Source organism: Sminthopsis crassicaudata, chromosome 1 (assembly GCF_048593235.1).
Source record: "Sminthopsis crassicaudata isolate SCR6 chromosome 1, ASM4859323v1, whole genome shotgun sequence".
Taxonomy (NCBI): Eukaryota; Metazoa; Chordata; class Mammalia; order Dasyuromorphia; family Dasyuridae; genus Sminthopsis; species Sminthopsis crassicaudata.
Genome location: NC_133617.1, coordinates 115110688 through 115133778, shown reverse-complemented (window position 1 = coordinate 115133778; position 23091 = coordinate 115110688). Strand labels below are relative to the sequence as shown.

The 23091-nt window shown below is 35.0% G+C and overlaps 1 protein-coding gene across 6 annotated transcripts in view; it reads right to left on the bottom strand.

The window, feature by feature from the left end:
• ENPP2 (ectonucleotide pyrophosphatase/phosphodiesterase 2) overlaps positions 1 to 23091 on the bottom strand; it is a 174273-nt gene that overhangs the window by 115219 nt on the left and 35963 nt on the right. For 2 of the 6 annotated variants that reach the window (XM_074266554.1, XM_074266555.1), the window contains exons 1-2: positions 10454 to 10720; positions 10081 to 10183 (exon numbers count right to left, since the gene is read on the bottom strand). In XM_074266554.1, coding sequence (XP_074122655.1) covers positions 10081 to 10183; positions 10454 to 10486 — 136 coding nt within the window. In that variant the 5' untranslated portion in view covers positions 10487 to 10720. Of the gene's footprint in view, positions 1 to 10080; positions 10184 to 10453; positions 10782 to 23091 lie in introns of those variants that run through there. The other 4 variants (XM_074266551.1, XM_074266553.1, XM_074266552.1 and 1 more) reach the window with 3 other exon arrangements.

Here is a 23091-nt window from a genome sequence, read left to right as displayed (position 1 = left end):
TGAAGCTGGTTGCTTTGCATATCCCTCCCTTACTTAAATCCAATTCATTTGTAAGTCATGTCATCACCTTCCTGAAGTCAAGGTATTCTTCAAGAAGGAAGGACAAACAAAAATATATCTGACCTACAATTATTTATACTTTGAGCCATCTATTGATATGACAGACTCAATTGTAATAAACCACAAGAAAGAAGAAAATAATGAATTGAAAAGAAAGATAACGCAATGGAACAAAGCAAGAGATGAAATTTAACACTATTTTTTAAGAACTACTTTTTCCCCAGAGAAAACCATCAATAATCTACTTCTGATAGAATATATCAAGTAGTGTTGTTCTTATATTCCTTCAACAAATATTTCTTATTACCCAGGCTATTGAACCAAATCCATAAAAACACTTAGATACAAATATATATATTCAATAACTAATCATACAGGATCTAGACTCACCTAAGTTGTTGAAGCATATTTGTCCTCTTCCTTTACAAATGTAGAGAGAGAAAAATGTAAAATTTCTTTAAATTCTTAAACCACTTTACATTCTTAAACCATTTCACAAGTAGGTGGCTGAGTAGTGCAAATAATAAAATCCCTGAAGTGATCACTTTATTCAAATTTTACTGCATATTTCTATTGAGCTGTAATCAATGACCATATTTTATATAATTATAACTTTGAATAGTACAAATTCACTTCATTGTTCACACTAATGGGAGCTTAGCTTTATTAGCACATCTGTCCCTTTTTTGTTTTCTTTTATTCCAGATATCACTTACCCTGACTGTGCCCCTCACAACTCTCTAAGACTTTGAATTGCATAATAGTTGCTGATTAGAACTGATAAAGGGAATTTCCTCATTGGAAGTTCCCAGCTTCAAAGAAATTTCAAAACAGGTCTTGGTCCATTCTAAAATATACATGTATCCTAAAATAATCCCCATTCCTATCATCTTATTTTTTTCTTTCATTAATTTTTTTAAAATTAACAAGTGTTTATTTTCTCTTTCCCAATTCTATTCCCATGCTCCAGAAAAGAAATCTTCATTTTTTATATATATATATATATATATATATATATATATATATATATATATATATATATATATATATATATATATATATATTCAATAAAAACAAATTTCCACATTAACCATGTCCCAAAATTCCATCGCTCCCTTTTGATTGTTACCTTAAGATAATCTTCCAAACAACTTTGAAACTTTCAAATGATTGATCACTGCTACTTTATCAACTATTTTCCTCTATTCTAACTTGTATGATTACTGCAACTTTATTTAAAAAGAAAAAAAATCTAAATTTCAACAACTCACAGAAATAAGCAATTAAATAATTAATTAATTAAATAATTAAACTAGGATCAGGCTTGATAAGAGTCAAAGATACTATCTCCTATTATAATGAAGCTATTCTGAAACTTGCCTTATAAAACTGGCTCACATTCAGCTGACCAAGGTGAAGAGTAAGGGAGGGAAGAGATGAATATAATTGCCCAGTATCTTTGTAAGCTTCTTTTCAAGTACTTCTACCATCTTTATGCTATATCTATCAGATTTAAGTAGTTTGAGTTGTTACCCATTCAAGAATCAAGAAGTGATACCAGAAAGGAGCCGCATCCACAAACCTTTTCCACTTCCCAAATACCTATTCTTGTCCTATCTCACATCTTCAGGGAATCTTCAGCAATTGCTTGATTGTTCTACTTCTGGCCTCATATAATTACTCTCAGATTGGACCCAGAGCATGACTGTCCAATTTTTATCCTATATCCTACTTTTATGGGCAATTGGGGAAATCTATCTTCATTCTGAATCTTCTAATTTTTAAATGTCATCCTGCTTTTGACTCATGTAGACACTGAATTCTATAAACTAACATGATATATGATGAATGCTTAGGAATTTCATGTTATCTCAAGTTTATATTTGATGGGATCATTTCAGTCTGTTATTTAACCCCAGAATCACCTCTTAGTGATATGGCAAAAGATAATGTTTAGAAAACAGATCAGAAATGAGTGATGCAACAATAGGATTATTCATGAAGACCTGGCAAAAGTCTTTGTATCAAATAGACTCATTCAAATTTTAATGATCTCACATATTTTTTAAAGGACAGGTTGTTATCTATCAGAGGAAAGTCATTTTTAGTGTTATTGAAAAAAACAAATGCTACAAATCTTCACTCCCACACAGGTTTGTGAAAACAATAGAAACAACAACTCCGTATTTTTTCATGGAGTCACAATTTGGCTGTTAAAAAAAACAAAACAAAACAAAAAAACAAAAACTAAGACTGGATAAAAACTTATAAGACTTATTTTTGTTTTCAGTCTATTCATAGAAAATATATCACCTTATATATGGGTGACAAATACTCTCTAAAATAGTTAAATAGAGCTTTATTCCTAAAAAGGCAATAGAGGATAATATATAAAAACAGGCTTCAAAATCAGAAAGACTTAAGTTAGAGCCCTTTGTGATTATATCTTAACTTTTCAATGCCCCAGCCTTAGATGGTAAATTACAAAACAAATACCAATCAGAGTCAGTAAAGGGAAATTTCTTTACTAGGGGTGCCAGTCCCAATAGTATCAAGATACGGCATTAATGGGGCCATTAAATGCACATAAAAATCCTTGTAAGCACATACAAACTTAGAAATCCATATATTAACATTATCTATGTTCAACAATATTTTTATTATTTTAGCTAAATATTTTCTAATTATAATCTGATTCAAGCAGCACTTAGGGGCATTGTAGTCATAAGAGACCACACACTAAACTATGTAAGGAAATCACAATCACAAATCTAATCTGTTAAAAGAAATTCTAAAGTAATCCCATTACCATGGTTCTTGTTTGTTGTGATTTCATTGATATAGGGAACTCCCAGACAAGGAAACTTCCTCCTTAATTCTGTTTATTCTTTCCTCTGCAATTTATAAATCTAGAGGATTGTCACTGAGAAGTTAATTGACTTGCCCAGTGTCACAAAACCTACCAAGTTGCTCCTAAAGACTAAAGATCAAACTTTAAATTAACCTTATTCAGAGCATTTACTGTTTATGGGAATTAGATGTTAATACACCTGAGTCACAGAAATGAGGCTGGCTATGAGACAACCTGAAGCAAGAGGGAAGAGATGATCCAAACAATATTCAACTAGAATACCCTCTTATCTTTGCCCTTATCCAACAAAGGCATCCTTAAAAAAAGTAAAATTTCAGATTTGAGTGATGGCAGATCCAGGAGGCAACATTTAAGCTTAAAAACACCCAGCATGCCATCCAGCCCAACCTACTGCAGGAATGTTCTTTCTTTCCAGTTTTGTTCATTCCCATTTCCAGTGTTTGGGATAGTGCTCCCAACCTGTGCCTCCCATTCTTCTTGGTTTTTAAGCCAAGTATTTCCTGACATTAAGAAATAAGGATTGAAATGGGTTATAAACTGAAGTTGTATGGTCTCCTTCCTAGAGAGCTGTTAAGAACAGGATAGATTTGGGGTTGGTTTTAATGTGATCTGGGGGGGAGGGGGAGAAGACAAGGGAAAGGTATAAATAATCTTTCAACATCCTCTCCAACCTTAAGGGATTATAATGATAGTTTCATTTCAGTCATACCTTCTTGTAACAAGATAAGAATTCTCCTTTTTTCTTGCTACTTCCAACATTACATTTAGCAAAATAACATGAATACAACCCAGCTATTGAGTTGTCTGCATCAAGTCTCTAATCATCTTCGTGGACACTATTTTTTTTTATCTTCTCTAAACTCTCAACAATATCATTTTCCCCCTACCAGCAGTCAGAATAAGTCCATGTCAAGTCTTTTTGGTTTTTTTGTTTGTTTAATTCAGCATTTTGGAAACGGCTGACTCCACAATGAAGGGACCTCTTAGAAAGACTCCACACGCATCTTCCATCAATCTAAAATAGTCATTGCAGAAATGACCTCATAAATTATAAAGCTACATTTTATAATTTTAAATAGTAGACATAAAATAAAATTTTAAATTCTATTTCCCAGCCATCCAGATTGCAGGACAGGGATATTATACTCCATACATACATATATACATGTAACCTCATCACAACAACCCTATGAAATTAATACCATGGATATTATGGTCTCTATTTTACTTAATAAGAAAAGAAAGAAAGATTTAAACCCACATCCAATCTTCTTCTATTAAAATGTCCATCATAGTATCAGAATTGGTGGACTGGAAGAGACCTGTGAGGTTATTGAATCAAATTCCCTCATTTATAGATGAGAAAAGTAAGTCTCAGAGAGGAGAAAGAGTGGCCAAGATTATACAGGAAATGAGTGGTACAGATGAGCCTTGAACCCAGTTCCTATGAATCTCCTTACAATGTTCTTTCTCCTAAACCATAATTTTAACAAAACTTCTTTTTTCAAAGAACTTTCCAGTTAAACACATCACTATTGTTGCTGTTGTGGAGTCATTTCAGTCATGTCCAATTCCCCTAATCAATAAGCTCCACTGGCTGATTCTCTATAACCCCTAGAGTAAAAATCTAAACTTCTCTTTTTTGGCTGACCCTCAGTTATGCTTCTAGTCTTATTCTATATTACTTCCCTTTCCATTCTATAATCTGGCCAACCTGGTCTTCTTACAATTATTCATCCTGTATTATAGTCCATCTGCCATTTCTGTGTCTGTACTGCCTATTTCCCATACCTAGAACTCACCTTCTCACCTTAGAATCCCTTATTCTCTTCAAGACTTAGTTCAAATACACCTTTTATGATCCTCATCCCCATCTATTATTGCTCCCCACACTAATCTGCTTTTTTAATATATATTTTCTCTGTATATAATTATGTTCATGTTATTTCCCCTGATAGAATACAAGTTCTTTGAGGAGAGGCAGATTGATTCTATATTTCCAACATCTAACATAGTGTTTGGGTCATAACAGTCATTTAATAAATGTTTTTTTAAAATAAATGTTTGTTGATTGATTGGTTGAAATCCAGCATTTATACCAAAAATGGTCTAAAGATTTATCTTTAGATAGCTGAAATATCTGAATATATACAGGAGGGTTAGACCATCTCTGCTTTCTTTTAAGTTCCAGATAAAATCCTCCCCTCTACTGCAAGCCTTCCATTATCTAATGTTTTTTCCAAGATATGAAATCTATCTTGCATATGATTTGTTTGTACATAGTTATTTGAGACAACCAACTGGTGTAGTAAATAACACGCTAGCATAAATTGTAAGAATTCAGTAATACCTGAATTCAAATGCAGCCTCAGATGTTTACTAGTAGGTGACACTAGGCAAATCATTTAATCCTGTTTGCCTTAGTTCCTCATCGGTAAAAGTGAGCTAGAGAAGGAAATGGGAAACTACTCTACTATCTTTGCCCACCCTCCAAAAAAAAACAAAAGACAAATGGGATCACAGAGAGTTGTACATACTAAAACTCAATGATCATAAAATACAAACATAAAGTTATCCAAATGTTAACTCTCCCAGTAGACTGTGAGTTCCTTGAGAGCAAGGATGATCTTGCCTTTCTTTGTATCCCTAATGCTTAGCATAGTTACTAACACATGGGAGGCACTTAATAAATGTTTGCTGACTGACAGAAAGCATGAAAATCAATGCACTGGAGTCAGGGACCTGAATTTGAATCCTAACTCTTCTGTTTACTATCTTTGTGATCTTCAAAAAGTTAAATGGCCCCTGTAGGCCTCAGTTTTCCCTTCTATCAAAAAATGTCAGACTAGATGGCCTCTAAAATGCTACCTCTAGCTGGAAAGTGACTTTAGACACCTTAGATAACCTCTCCTACTAAAAGGTAGATCTCTGATCTGGGATTTGAAATCATGTCCTTTGATTCTGAATTCAGATGTAGACCACCTTTTCATCCACATTACTTTCTGCAGCACATTATTTTTAATTATATCCCTAAATTTCACTCATAAATTTATTTACACTTCCTATAAGACTGCTAAAGATGATGAATGGATCAGCCTACTCTTTCAAGATTCCCTTAAATATCTGCCCACTGGTGGATAAATTACTATTTACTACCCAAAATTAACAATCTATCTATGAAACAACATAACCAATTTGAGCCTGAAGAACAAAAGAACCAAATCTCATTCTTGAGTGAGGGGGAAAAAAAGGCAAAAATCTCACTGCTTGAGTCCCATCTTCCTGCTCTCACTGTCAAAACAGTCTCTGCCTACAAGGATTTCAGGAATCTATTTCAGGTCACCTCCCCTAGTTGAGATTACATGATTTTTCATTAAGACTTGCTCACTTTACAATAGACCACTCTTGTAAATTTACTAAATTTTCAGCTTATCATCTTTTTTGTCATACAAAGTCTGTTTCTTCTAAAATTATTATTCAATTGTCACTTCTAATGGTTCACAGTATAGCAACAATAAGTCTAATCTACAAATTTGCTAGTTAATTAATTATAAATACTGCTTGTTTGCACTGCCCTAGTCTTTAAATTAGAGTATTACTAGCCAGAGCATAGCAAATGCCAAACATTCTTAGCAACTGGCAAAGTTTTGGGGGGATTTTGTTTTTTGTTTTTGTTTTGTTTTGTTTTTGCAAGGATCTGCCCATTTGCTAAAGAAGAGGTTGGACAGTTTTGAATGGACTATCCTACTTGAGTCAGTCTAAAGTTGGTAAGGGGCAAATGTCCTCCATCCTCATATTTGCTGTGATGTCCTAGAAGCTGTTGGTTTCCAAGGAAAATAAGGACATCTACCTCTCTGCCTAAGTAATCTAGGCCTAATGTGAATATTCAGACAGTCATGTTTTCTGATGCTAAGGCTTGGCTAGTGGTTCAGATATTATTATTTATAGAGATTATTTATAGAAAGTTCTTTCCAGACCTTGTGGCACTAAGAGTCTTCATGTCTCCTAAAGCTCTATCCTTTTACTGAATTACCAAAGTGATGCAAAACCTAGAGAAATAAACTCTTGTCTTTAAGTAGCAACAGCAGCAGCAGAAAAAAAGCTGCTTAAAAAAAAGGTAGGCAAAACTGAAAAAGAAAGCATGGAACTCAAAAGTAACCTATCTTTAGTTTATCTTCTTGTGTATAGCTAAGCAATGTTTTAAACTCCTTAAGAGTCTAGCATAAGAGCTGGAGGAGTGTTCTTAAACTAGGACCCAAGAACTTCTAAAATATATATATATATATATATATATATATATATATATATGTATATATATATATACATATATATATGTATATTTGCATAACTATTTCAAAATAATTGGTTTGTAGTCCTAAGTATTTTATTTTATGCATTTAATAACATCACTCTGAAAAGGTGTTATTAGGCTTCACCAAACTACGTAAAGAGTCCATCATATAAATAGGGTTGAGGACTTCTGCTCTAGAATAACAAATTTAACTAATTTAATTTAATAAATTGGTAAATCAAAAAAGAAATCTTAGTTTCTTTGTTTTCCTGGATAGGTTTCAGCCCCTCCCTTGAAGGCTGCCATAACAACTCCTCATTGAATGTTGATTTTCCCAGAAATGACAGGGCCAATAGTAATATCAATTCCATAATTCTGTTAACTGTTTCTTTGTAACACATAGGAAAATAGTTGCTTGAAAACTAAATGTTTACAAGGATTAGTACTGCTGGCCTATATCTTAAATGAAATAGAATCTTTTCAAACCCTTGTGGTATATACTTTTAAGCAATGGATGTTAGGTTTAAGAAGTACTTAAAAAAAATCTTTCTAGCCTCAGAGGCATTTTTTATAAATATAATGCTCATTGCTATTCATATAACTATTTTAAAATACAAGAGACAGAGACCATTCCTCTGAGTCCGCTAGAGGGGAAACTGGGGTCCCCAGGGAAACTTGTCTAGGATCAATAATTCATCTATAACAGTCTTAGAGATTAACATAAGGCACTAATAAATTAAATCCTATAACCAGTGTGTCAGAAGCAGGACCTGAACTCAGGTCTTTATAACTCCAAAGCTGGTACCCTATATTGCTCTGCCTTAATATTTATGGCAAAAAAAAAGGAGAAATGGGGACTGGGGGAGAAGGGGGAAATAGAGGATATTTTGGCACGATATACAGAAACTCAGGATAAAGCAATATGAATAAGAAGGTAAAAATTTCAGGCTTTTGATATTGTTTAACCAACTTCCTAAGATGAGGAAATTAAGGCCTAGAATGGTTCAATGGCCTGTCTAAAGTCACATAGTAGGGATTGAGACCCAGTGCTTCTCATGATGTAATGGACAGAGCACTGATCTGTGAGTCAATCAGATTTGGGTTTGAATATTGTTTCAGATAATTCCTAGCTGGCCAAATCACTTAACCTTCCTGAGCCTCAGTTTCCTCATTTGTAAAATGAGGGGGTCTGAACTTGGTGACTTCTAAGATCCCTTAAATTTGTGAGCCTATGACTCCTAGTCCAATTTGTTTTCCACTGCTACTTCTCATAATACTTCCTCAAGGGTCAGTCATGTTGAAATGAGCCAAACTAGTTGGTTTTGCACATTAGTTAAAAAAGCATTGCATTTATTCCCTTTAAAATTCATCTCACCACTTATATAAGTAAAGTCCTTTGAAGAAAATAAAAGCAAAAAATAAAAACAAAACAAAAAAACCCACCCTAGAATATTATTGCAGCAGCTTCTGTAGAACCCTTCAACCTTGTGAAGGTAAGGTTCCCTTTCCTCTACAGCTACTGTGAGTGTTAATGGGAGTCATACATGTCTAAACAGAACATTTGTTACCAATAAAAACAAGGTCCCCTAGCCCAGCATTGTACCTTCTTCTCCTCTCCCCTCCCCTGCTCTCTCTAACAGTAGACAATTCATTTTGTCCATTTGCCTCACTGGCCACACAATTTTTATGATCTCAGCTTTCCTACTCAACCCTCTCCACCCCTACCCCCCACTCCCAACCTAATATTATTCTTTCAACCCTCTGGCATGACTCAGAAGAAACTTAGTTGATGTAAAAGAAGTCTGTGTATTCCCTTATCCTATTCACCATAAACAGATTAATAATCAAACTTAGAGCCCAGCCAAATCAAGACAGGTGGTGGTCTTAAAGGTTAGAACTGTCAAGAAACATAGGTACATTATGCATAGAATTACCAGAAAAAGAGAAAAACATGCTAAAATGTCAGGTAAAGTCCAGAAAATATTGCCCCCTAGGGTACCCATTACTTAAAATGTAATTTTTATTTATAAAACCATCAGCAGCTCCAATTTCCAGGAAATTAACCAACTCATTACTTAAGACCTGGTCAGCTAAGCCCCTCACCATACACAAGGAGCTCCTTTATCGCAGCTCTCAAACTGTCTGTGGACCAGCATATTGTAAAAGGAAACTTTTCCCCTCTCTTCAGTTCTAGTAATTAAGTCAAGGGACACATTTATAGCCTCCCTTCCTTATGCCACAGAAAAGAAAATGGAGACAAGTTTATCCCTGGAAACTCTTTTGAATCCCTTCTGTATTTAAGTTCTTTTTCTATTCTAAATAAATCTTGATTTCATGAAACCCCATATATCTCAAACTTGGTAAAAAGAGATCACTTGTATATTAATCATTTACTGTCTCTTCTCCCTACATCAGAAAACTCTTACAGAAGAAAAGTTGGAGGGGGTGAGGGAATCAATCAGCCAGCACAGAACTGCATAATAGCCTATGGAGACCAGGTACCTCCAATCTTAAAGGATCACCTGCTCTCACCATCCACAGGCTATGGTAGTTTGGAGGAACCGTCAGCCAGCTGTCTTTTGGTTCATCCATAACATTCAAAAACATTGTGGCCTTAAATATCACATCACCAGGAATTTTATAGACATAATTTTGCTTATTCTTTTTAGTCTTCACCCAACAATAACTAAATACCTGTAACCTGTCACTTTTCCCATCTGTTTCATGCTGAAATCTAGGTCAAAGCTGAGTATTTTGCAGCATGAGATTTTCTTTCAAAGAGGATAACTTTGCACCAAGAAAATCATTGACAAAAAGAGATGGAGAATTTGAAGAGTTGCTATTATAGGTCATTTACCTGAGAGAGGACCCTCCTCCCATTCTTCAGCTCTCTTAATTCGGTTTGTGGCAAATCCTACACAGGCATATATTCCGATGGCAAAAATGAACAAGGAGATTACCTGGGGAAGTAAAAGACCAAAGTGTCAAACACTCTTATAGCTGGATAGAAGTCAAGTCTTATAGCATTTAAGGGTCAGAACATCACAGCTCAATTCCTATAGCTTTTTCAAACACATCATCAAATGCCATTCTCTGTTTCACACATTCACAACTCTGCAAGGATTGTTTAATTAAGCAAATGAGAAGAAAGCATTTCATTTGATAGCATGTCCTTCAGGAGGCAGTGGAAGGGTCTCCTTCCCACAGAAATGCCTTTTCTTGCCCCATACCTGGTGTGCCTGGAGAACGTTTCTCTTTGCCATGGTAGAGAATTCTTGGAAAGCCTTTTTTGCTGTATGTTGTTCTCTTTTTTCTCTACACTGAATGCCGGGCTCTTTGCTCTCTGAGTCCAGTCTATTAGCTACAACTAATCCCACCTGGGGAGGTTGACAGCCTCATTTGATTTGCCAAGGGCCTGATTTCATCATGGTTCACTCACAAATCCCAGCTCTGAGTACAAGAGGCTTCCAGCATCATCCTTCTTTTCCCCTCCCCCTTGCCCTTCCCCCCCATACACATACACACACAGACACACACACAGACACACACTCTTTTATGTGGTTTCCTCTGGCAACAAGAGGTTTTCTAATGTTGCTGTGGCCAATAACAGTTCATGTTCATCTTACTTTCCTCACAAAAACACGAGTAAAAAAGAAACCAAATGTATTTTATCCGATAAAAGTGAAACAGGGCTGGAGAAAGGAGAGAGAGGTTTGGTACCAGTTTCAAGCTTTGGAGATTTACAATGTAGTTATTCAATGGCATTAATCTTGCAACTTTATTTAAAAAAAACAAACAAACAAGGAAGCTTTTATAATTTATGACTAATAACTTGCTGATTTTACCATTTATTTGATTGGAGGAATTCAATTTTAATGTCCAAGTCTCAACTGCAAACCCCCCCTTTTTTGTTCCTCATGATTTTCCAAATATTTCTCACTATGAAATCTCTTGGGACTGTAACCAGCCTTAGAGATAGCATTAGTTTTCCTCATATTGTTGTTATGGTTCAGAGGAGGAGCTTTATCAAATTACCAAGAATGCCAGCCAAGCTACACCAAGTCCTCCTTGCCTATCAGAAAGGGCATAAAGACAGTTTCTCTCTCTGTCTCTCTGTCTCTGTCTCTCTGTCTCTGTCTCTCTGTCTCTCTCTGTCTCTGTCTCTGTCTCTCTCTCTCTCTCTCTTTCTCTCTCTCTCTCTCTCTCTCTCTCTCTCTCTCTCTCTCTCTCTCTCTCTCTCTCTCTCTCTCTCTCTCTCTCTCTCTCTCTCCTTTCTCAAAAGAAACTACCAGCTTGGAAAAAAAAAAAAAAAAACAGCTTCATAAGCAGTTTCATTTAGGAAGGAAACTAGAGATGGATAGAATTATGATTCAAAGTATTGGTTTGCCAGTTATTCGTGGGGGTAAATTATCATTCAAGGCAAAGCAACCCAGCCCCTCAGGGATAAAGAAGTTTCTTTCACTGAGCTTTTTACCAACCAGTATATTTAAAGGAACAGTGTTTAAACTTAATCTTAAAATTTACTGAAATGTTTGTCAGAGGTTCAGATTAGTGGTTAAAACAGGATCAGAGGAGCAATCAAGAGACTTTTATTAAGCACCAGAACTATGAGCTGAGAGCTGATCTAGAAGCTGAGGCTATAAAGACTAAAATGAAACAGTCCCTACCCTCAAGGTGCATACATTCAAATGTTTAAATTAAAAGATTCAGAATTCTAAGGGCTCCTAAAATGTCCTCTCCCACTATTTTAGACAAGGGAGTCAGACTAGAGAGATAATGAGGCATGACATGATAGAAAAAGTCCCAGATGAAGGGGTACAACTGATTTTACATCTATGAACTTTGGTTTCCCTATTTGTTGAATGAGAGAGCTGAACTCTAAAATCCTTAGTCAATTCTAAAGGCTTTAATGCATAAAGTCCCTTCCAGATCTAAAAATTATCTTAAAAAATCAGAGAATTGGGACTTCTTAATTTTTTTTATTGCTTCTTTCAAACAATCATTACTAAAGGAATAAATGTATGTGTGCATGTGTAAATAAATCTCAGATCTGCCATTCAACAAATGACTCACTGAGCTCTGATTATGTTCAAACAGATTGGAGTAGCCCAAAGGAACTACCACTCTTTTGACAAAAAATGGCAATCTTGATGACCATAGTTTCATTAAATATTTGAAAATCTGGTAGTGGCTTATTAGAAACTAGAATATATTTTCAAGCATTTAAGAATTCACACTATCGCAAAGTTCACTTTAGGACAAGCATTGATAGAAAAATAATAAGTTAATATTTGTATAGAACTTTAAGAATGTGGTTTCTTTTTTCCTTTTTTATTACATTAACAAATATTGATGGGATAAAACAAGCAATTTTATAACATTGTACAATAAAAAGATAATTTTATATGAACTACAAATCTACCATACACAATTTGCTATTTCTATCAAATATACAACAAAGTTATCAGGTAAATTTCTTTTTTCCCCTCATTTTTCTCTACCTTTCCCCCACACTACAGATGGCTACCATTAGAAACAAAATATATGTGTGTATATTTTCATATACATACATATAAAATTATTTTATATGTATTTCTATTTATCAGTTCTTTCTCTGGATACAGATAGTGGCTTACTTCAGATGTCCTTCATAATTAATTCTGAACATGATATCAATTGATCAATTCAACAACCCTATGAAGTTGATACTTTAGCTATTAATACTTTCATTTTACACTTGAGGAAATTGAGGTTCAAAATGGTTAAGGGAATTGCCCCTGGTTATAGAGCTGGTAAAATTTCATTGTGTGACTTTCAATTTGAGGAGATTTGGTTAAGGTTTTAGAAAACCTTATGAAATATGCTGGAATTCTCTACCATTTGTGTTTAAAACCTAAGGTTATCATTGTAAATAAAGGGTGGCCTTATGATTCCATTGGTATGTGGAATTCCCAGGTACAGAAACTCTTTTTTCAATACTGATCACCATCATATCTACAACCTGAAGTCAAAGCTCTGGTCACCTAAAGCAGTAATAATAGACCCTAATTCCTGAGCTACTAATCTAACATAGGGATTCCTACAGTCCACATATTGATTTAGTTTAAAAGTGTAATGTTATCTGTGTTTTATTGTATTTTTATTTATTTTGTAAGTATTTCCCAATTATGTATTTTTCTTAATCCATAAGCCTGTGTGTCTGACACACAGGCTGTGTATTTGATGTTTAAAGAAGTTGAATGACTTACTAAGGCTTCTTAATTTTCAAGGTCCACTACTTATCCACAACACAAGGACTCATCTGGCAAGTTATCATTACAGACAATCCAAAATACTAACAGAAAACAATGGAGGATGATGTAAAACTCATTACTATACTCATAAAGATTTATGAGCTTTTCTTTGCAACCAAGAAATATTCATTAGGAGCCTACTATGTGTCAGATGGCAGCTAGATAGCTCTGTAGATAGAGCCCTGAACCTGGAATCAGGAAGAACTGAGTTCAAATTCAACCTCACATATTCAGTAGAGTATGTGATTCTGAGTGAGTGACTTAACCTCTATTTTTCTTATCCACTGGAGAAGAAAATAACAAAGCATTCTAATATCTTTGCCAAGAAAACCCCACAATGAAGTCACAAAGAGTTAGACACAGCTGAACAGTTAACAAAAAAATAGCAGGTACTGTGCTAGGTACTAAAGATATAAGTACAAAAAAATTAAACAATCCAGTCTAAAAGTCTATATTCTAATGGGGAAGACAACAAGTATACATGAAAATATTTAAAGCACAAATATAAATGTAAAATCATTAAATACAAGATAAATAAATGCATTGGAAAGAAGATACTAGCTCTGGAATATAGTAAATAGGAGAGGCTTCAAGCAGAAGAAAATGCATCACTATATACCCTAAAAGAAACCAAAGAAGAAAGAAAGGACCTACATATACAAAATAAATGTATAATTTGTTTTTTTGTGGTAGACAAAAATTTTAAACTAAGGAGGTATCCTCCTATCAGGAAACAGCTAAGCAAATTGTGGTATATGAACAATTGTTGGTTGTTGAGTCACTTCAATCATGTCAGACTCTTTGTGAACCCATTTGAGGTTTTCTTAACAAAGATATTGAAATAATTTGTCATTTCCTTCTCCAGATCATTTTACAGATGAGGAAATTGAGGCAAACAGAGAGTAATGATCATGCAGAAAGAGACATACATTTTCCAACATGACCAATGTGAGAATTTTTGTCAGCCAGTATGTACACGTGTGTGGGTGTGGGTGAGTGTGGGTGTGTGTGTACACAGAGAGAGCGGGTTCGATTTTTTTTTATTTGCTCAGTGTGAGGGATGGAGGCCAGTGGGAAGGACCTATTATTATACAAGAAAAAATAAAAGCTAAGTAGTTGGAAAAATTGATGAATAGTAAAAGAGAAAATACATCAAAAGCAAGCTCATCCAACATATTAATATTAATATGATTTTGTGCTGAACATATTTATTTATGCTATTTTTATTTTTGTTAAGCTTTGGTTTATACATTAATAAAACATTCTTTTTCATTTATTAAAAAAGGAAGAAAAATAATAGAACCGGCACTGCATCGTAGGAAGAGAATGTCCCTATGAAATGGAGACAAGGAAGGAAAATATACCAGGAATGGTATGGAAGTATGGAAATGAGTGATAGAAGAATAATTTGGATTGGGTAGATCTTTAACAACTAAAAAGAAAATGTATGTTGTATACTAAAGGCAATGGTTCAGCACTCGATAGGGTCAGTAGAAAGGTTACATGGTCAGATCTGCACTTAAGGAAAATTACTCTGGCTACATTTTGTAGAATAAGTGAGAGAGGGCCAGACATGCAGGGGAGGCCAGTTGGAGGCTGCTGCAATAATTAATCTAGGTGGAAGATAAATACCTGAACCAAGGTGGTAGTTGTATAAGTAGAAAGGAGGGCTTGAATATGAGCATTATGAAGGTAGAAATTTTTTAAAAATTGTTTACTGATAGGTTAATATAACACTTTAAGGAAGATTCAAGATAAAGCCAAAACTCTGAAATATTAGAAAGATAAAAGTAACTTCCACAGAAATAGAAGAGTTTGGGAGAATAGAGACTTTCAGGGGAAACATCCAATTCTAGATATAAGTTTAGGATATCTCCCTGATATCAAGTTTGAAGCATCCAATAGACAATTGGTGATATAAGACTGAAAGAAAAGAGACTGAAAGAAGCTTCAGAGGAGAGCCTAGGACTAGTTATTAAGATCTCTAAATCGTCTTCATTAATATGACAGTGTTAATCCCTTGGGAACTGAGGAGGCTACAAAGACATATCAATAAAAATAATAATAGCTGACAATTGTTTAATGTTTACATTTTGCAAAAGGCTTTATGGACATTTTCTGTCTTCATATATGCCTCATTGTCCTGCATGTTCTCAATACTTACAGAGAATTTCTAAGTGTTTTGGGAGTCTAGTGCTTGCCCAGACCCAACAGTTTATTTAACTGATGCAATCTCCTCACAGGGGAGGAAAGGAGATAGTAGGGAATTTGCTTCTAGGACAATCACAAAATCAGAAAAAGACAGAGCCTCAAAGAGACTATGCAGCAGGTGTAGATATTCTGTGACTTATTCTGGTCAGCTAACCATATGGTCACTCTACACATAGAGTCTAGCAAGAGACCATGCTATAAAGGGAAAGGATCTCTTCCTCTCTTTTGGCCTAGAAACAGGTCTCAATCCTTGACCTTCTAATTTGTTCTTTTGTGTCCTTGGTGAAGAGAATAGTGTCTCATGACTAAATGAATTTGAAAAGCCATAAGCAATATGTGCTGGCATCTCATTGGAGCATTTATGTCCATAGAATTAAGGAGTCACCAAATTCTTCAGAGTAAGTGAGGGAAAAGAAGAGGTAATTAATCTTTTTGAATGCCTTTGTAAGTCAATCAATGTGCTCCCCTTCACTACACAGTTGGTGGACCAGAACCAAAAGGGGAATATCTATGAATGCCCCACAGTCTGTCTAGGGCACCTCCCTTACATATAATCATTATCACATTCATGTAGTGCTTACTATGTGTCCAGCATAGTATTAAAGGTTTTATAATTACTATGTCCTTTAATCCTCACAACAACCCTGGAAGGTCAGTGCTATTACTCATATAAAGAATATATAAAGAATGAGGAAATTGAGGCAGACTGATTAAGTGACTGGCCCAGGTTTACATAGCTAGTAAATATCTGCAGCTAGATTTGAATTCAGATCTTTCTGAGTTCAAGTATCCTATCCAATGTGCCACCTAGTTTCACCATCATGATTCTCCAAAAAGCAAGCTCCCTTAGTATCTTCCATCTAGAAAGGCTGCAAATAATAAAGGAGCTTGATGGCTTCAGTGAGTGTACCATATCCCCATTTCACAAGGATATATTACAGTCTTGACCTTAGGGTCTCACAGCTTAAAAAGAGAGCTTGGAGGTCAGCTAGTACAGCCCTATGTAAAGCTGGATTCCCCTTTCCTTTATAGTTTCTCACATTTAACCTTAGTTGATGTTTGATTTTGTACATAGACCTAACTTGGTCTATCCTGATGAATCCTGATGAGGACTCTGTTAAAAATTAATAGAATCCTAGTGTTTGGAGAACCATAGTAGAGTGAAAAAAAAATAGTCCTGAGAACTAAAAGGCATCTGATCATGGTTCTAACTAGTTCTGCAACTTATGAAGCTACCTAATCCAACTCATCACTTTACAAATGGAGAAACTAAGTCCCAGAAATCTCTCAACAGATTTGAAGTAAATCTAAAGTCAAACTGATAAACTGTTGGTCAACAGTGCAGCTAAACAGCAGCATTTAGTAAGAACCAACTCACCCAAGGTCTCACAGGTATCAAGTGATAGAAGTCAGACTTGATCACAGTTCCTCTGCCTACAAATCCAATGTCCTTTCTACTTGATAAGGTCAAATCACCTCATTTCTCTGAATCTCAGTCTCTTTGTCTTTAAAGGATTGGCAACTCTGACAAAAAGGTGATAGACTCAAATTGCAAAATGAAATGTATATTCTCTGACAAGCCAACATGAGAATTTATCTTGCTTGATTTTGCATATTTGTTGTAAAGGCATTCTTTTTCTTTTTCTCTCTATTTATTTGGAGGACGAAGAGAGAGAAGGAAGAGTAGAGTCATGATCAGTCATGTCCAACTCTTTATGACCCAGTGGGCCATAATACACCAATAGTTTATCCAGTTTTCTTATCAAAGGTACTAGAATAGTTTGCCATTTCATTCTCCAGATGAAAGAGATGTTGGAAAGAAAAGAAAGAAGAAGGAGGAGAAGGAGAAGGAGAAGGAGAAGGAGGAGAAGGAGAAGGAGAAGGAGAAGGAGGAGAAGGAGAAGGAGAAGGAGAAGGAGAAGAAGAAAGAAGAAGAAGAAGAAGAAGAAGAAGAAGAAGAAGAAGAAGAAGAAGAAGAAGAAGAAGAAGAAGAAGAAGAAGAAGAAGAAGAAGATAGAAAGTGAAGGATGGGAGGGAGGGAGAGAGAAAGGGAGGGAAGAAGAAAGGAGAGAGAAAGGAAGAAAAAGGAAGGAAGAAATTGTTAATTTTTATAATAATAGTGTAAATTTTTATAATAATAGTGTAAATTGTTCTTCAGGTTCTGTCCTTTTCATTCTGTGTTTTTCTCTACCTATTTAAAATGACCTCTTGTTTCATTTCTTACAACACAATAGTATTCCATCACATTCACAAACCATAATTTATTCATCCTTTCCTCAATTGAAGGGTCATCCCCTTGGATTCCAGATTATTATTTTTTTTTGGCCACCACAAAAAGAATTGATATAAACATTTTTCTTTGTTCTATCTTTCTTTATCTCTTTTGTAACCTAGCAGCAATAGTATTAATGAAGATATTTAAAAATACATAGACAATCCTGTTTTTCTTTTTTTTTTTTAATTAAATTTTCTCACATTATCCTTTGGTTGACGTAAATATCTGCCAAATTGCACAGCTATCTCAAATCTGAAGAAGCCATACTTATTCTTATATGACTGAAGCAGTATATATAAAGTACGTTGTAAACTTTAAAGCATGAAGTAAATTCCAACCATTGCCACTATTAATATTGTTATTATTTATTGTTATTTTCTTCTGATCTCTATTTTACTCCCATCTCACAGTTTCACTCAATTTCTTTATAGCATGAGTTCCACCAAATTCAAGTCTAAAGTCCTACTGTGTTAGCATCTTGTGGCCATTTTTCCTCAATGCTTCTTGCTGACTTCCCATAAGACCAACCTGCATTCTTCATTTCCAAAATCCCTGAGGATCAACCTGTCCTAGGTCAAAGATTCTACTTCTCTCAACTAAAATTGAAAAGAACAACAACAAAAAAAAAAAAAAAACTAGCACCCTTTGCCCAGTTTGGGGGCCACATGACCTTTGCCACCTGTGGTTACCTGCTACTGTGAATGCCTTTCACTCTGACACACAAATTTTGTGATCACTCAGGCAATGATTTTTTTTATGTCAGTAATAACCTTGTTGTAACAATTATTTTTCTATCTCCTCCATGACTCATAATATTCCTTTTATTGTTTTCTTTATTTTTCTGGTTATATGTATATATATACATAAATACACATTTATTTATGAATGTTGGGAAATAAAAATCAGAACATAAGGAAAAAAACACTAGAGGGAAAACAAGAAAAAGAAAAAAAAGTGAACATAGCATGTATTGATTTACATTCATTATCCACAGTTCTTTCTCTGGATGCAGATGGCATTTTCTATTTAAAATTTATTGGGATTGCTTTGGATCATTGAAATGCTAAGAAGAACCAAATCTTTTATAGTTGATCATCATGCAATCTTGCTGTTACTGTGTACACTGTATTCCTGGTTCTATTGTTTTAATCAGCATCAGTTCACTTGTTCATCATTTGTGTAGAACACTAATATTTCATCTCTTTCATATGTCATAACTTATTCAGTCATTCCCCCGTTGATGGGCAACCACTTGTTTCCAATTCTTTTCAGGCAATGATTTTTAAAAGCATAGCCAATAGAAAAAATAGAAAAATTGTTCATGGTATGTCAATGCAGAATGTCTGCATATGCATCATTTCTCCTGTCACCTAGAAGGTCAGTGTAGATGGTGTCTTTTTAGGTGGTCTAGACATTATGCCAAATTCCCAATAGTAGGATGTATCAGGCAGAAAGAGTGCTTAATAAAATATCTCAAATACACCAATTTAGAGCCACCTTATTTCTAAGATCCATTGCCATACATATAACAATAATTTTGCAGAACCCTGTCACTCAAAGAAATCTCTAGGGTGACTTAGATCAACCCAATTTTGTTTGATGATTTTTAAAGTCTCTTTTAGTACTAAATCTGTGATCCTATAAACTGAAGTCACTGTCCCAGATGTGGTTTTACTCGTGCAGAAGATAGCAATAGTATTAAAGTCCTTAATCAAGCCATAGTACTTTTAGTAGTTCAGCCTAATTCCATGCTAGGCCACAGCCCATTTAAAAAGATGAAAGCTATTTTCAGTGAACACAGGCTTGAGGGCATCAAGCCAGCAAGCTTGTTTAGAGTCATTTGTGGTGCTGACTTCCATTTGTACTTTTGCCTTTCTTTGTAATCCCCAGTGCTTAGCACAGTGCCTGACTTGTAGTAATCACTCAATATATGTTTGTTGACTAATTGAATGAGGCTTCCTGTTTTGCTTATTTGGTATCAGCCTGTTTTTCTAAGCTTGCCTTCATCTCTACCAGGACCTCCTGCCTTTATTAACTATTGCTTTATTTCTGACCCAGGAAGCATGACCTGGCAAACTCTGGTCAGCATCAGACCTCAAGTTATGCCTTAAGACAAAATGGGTATTTTTTTTTTTGTCATACATGTATGCTTTTACTTAAGTAGGGAAGTATTGGGGATAAGAAATTCCCTACATGAATGTAGGTCAGTACCTTCTTTTAAAACTTCCAACTTTAGAGAATACTCTGGAAACTCTGAGGGACCAGGGTTGCATAGCCAATATGTATCTGAGGGGGGATTTGAATCTAGTTCTTTCTTAGTTCTAGCCCAGTGCTTTATCTATTGCTTCCTTTTTGTATCTAACCAACTAGTGAAAATTATAGTTAACACAGGATCAAGTACAGAGAGAGCCCTACAAAAATGACATAATTTGAAATCTATCCATTAATATGAATCATTTGAGTAGATTATTCTTATTTTAAGAATAAAATTTCATTGCTATGTTTTTTGTTTTTATATCATTTCACATTCCCCATGCATTCTTCTTTCTCTCCCTGGGTAAATTATTTAACCAACTGTGCCTCTTCCAAATGGATTATTATTTGGCTTTCATTTCTTTATATTTTTTTGTGAAGATATCAGCAAAAAATTTGGCAAATGCCATGTTGAAACCCAGATGTATTAAGTTTGTGGCATTTCCCTGATCTGAAGTCAGTGGAACTATTAAAAATGAGTTGGTTTCAGTCAATAATTTTAATAATCTAGTGTTTGCCAAACCCAAAGACCCCAGCTTTTGGGATATGAACTCAATGTTTGACAAAAATTGCTGAGAAAATTGGAAATTAGTATGGCAGAAACTAGGCATTGACCCACACTTAACACCATATACCAAGATAAGGTCAAAAGGGTTCATGATCTAGGCATAAAGAATGAGATTATAAATAAATTAGTGGAACATAGGATAGTTTACCTCTCAGACCTGTGGAAGAGGAAGGAATTTGTGACCAAAGAAGAACTAGAGATCATTATTGATCACAAAATATAAAATTTTGATTATATCAAATTGAAAAGTTTTTATACAAACAAAACTAATGCAGATAAGATTAGAAGGGAAGCAATAAACTGGGAAAACATTTTTATAGTCAAAGATTCTGAAAAAGGACTCATTTCCAAAATATATAGAGAATTGACTCTAATTTATAAGAAATCCTAGTTTGGGTGTAGTTGCATGGATGCTAGCCTGACCTGGGATCTTGCCTTTGTTGTGGTCTGAGTCACTTCCAATTGGGTGCTGATCTAGCTCAGTCTCCAGTACAAAGGGTGCTTCTAGGTTACTCCATACTGGACCTGACCCTATCTCTTGCTATGGATTAAACCTTTAGGTTGTCTTGTCCTGGGTGCTCTCTCTTGCTGTGTTTTAATTCCAGGTTGCCCTTCTTTAGCGCCAGTCTGAGTCTCTCTCCTAAAGGGACAAGATCCCTGGGTGGCCAGCAGGAGTAGATATTCTGGCCTTCTTTTCTGCTATGGGACTGGACTGCTTCATATTTCACTTTTTCTTATATCCTAATTTGTCTCAGATCTACACTCCTACATGGCTCTAGCAATCTTTTTGTGTAATCCTAGATGAGATGGAGGAGTTTACAGCATCTTTATGGTGCCTTTTTAGAGACTTACTGGATTTTGAAAGATATAGGCTCCTCTAGATCTTTCAGATTCTTCGACACTCAATTCCATGCTCTTTTTATTATTCCACTGTGCCTTGTTGATCCTCACACTCACATCCAGATTCTCCCCAAGCTGCCAATAATCCCCAAATTTCCCTCATTTGAATTTTACTCTATCAGAGTTTATCACTCAGTCTAGATAGTGGTTCCCATTTACTGGCTCCTATGCCATTACTTCTGCTTTCTCAACGGTTTCAGCATCTGGCTTACTGTTTTCCTCTGCTCCTTAGCTCTTATGCTGGCAGACTTCAACCTCCTCAAAAACCTTAATTTTGCAGTTCTTTGTCTTCTCAGATCCCATAATCTACTCCTCCACTGTTCTTCAGCCATACATAATAATGGTCCCACCCTAGATCTTGCCACCACCTACAAAATTTCTGATTAAATGTTAGCCTGACGTGTGATCTTGCCTTTGTTGTGGTCTGAGTCACTTCCAATTGAGTGCTGGTCTAGCTCAGTCTCTGGTACAAAGGGTGTTTCTAGGTTATTCTACGCTGGACTTGACTGATTAAAAATACTCTAATATTTTTCTTTCTAGGCTTAACCTTCAATCATTCCATAACTCCCTGTGTCTTGTACCTCCAAAAGCTAATTTTTCATCCCCATCGCCACTAGCTACATTAGTTTTTCTTATTTTCTTAGGCAAAATAAAAAAAAAAAACCTATTAATATACTTTGGTCTAATTCTTTTTTTATTTATTCCTTAACAATTTGACTTCTGACGTAATCAGAAAGCAGTAGATAGAGCTCTGAAGAGTCAGAAAGACCTGAATTCAAATGAGATATAAGATCCAGCTTCTTAAACTGTGGCTCATGACCTTGTAATTGAATATGAGGTCTGCACAATTATGAATTATTACCAGTAAATGTTTGATTTGCATACTTATTTTGTGTACTTATATTACCCAGGTTCATGTAAAAATTTCTCGGGCAAAAAAGGAATAATGAATGGAAAAAGTTTAAGAAGTATTTTATTAAGATACTTTGTAGATGTGTGTCTCTGGGCAAATAACTTAAGCTCTGTCTCTTTCTGTTTTCTAAATCAAAAAATGTGGATAATAGTAGTGGCTACCTCCCAAGGTTGTTGTGAGGAATAAATGAGATAAAATTTGTAAAGTGATTAGCATAGTGCCTGACACAACGTACATACTTAATAAATGCTTGTTTACTTTCCTTTTTTTCCCCTCTTGTCACTCAAATGAAATTCCTTTCTAAAGTTACCAATAATTTCTTAAATGCCAAATCTGATTCTTCACTTCCTCCTCCTCCTTCTTGACTTGGATTTGACAATTGATACTGTTTACTAGACTTTCTCCTGCACATTTTTTCTCCTCTGAGTTTTTATGACACCATTCTCTTAATTTTA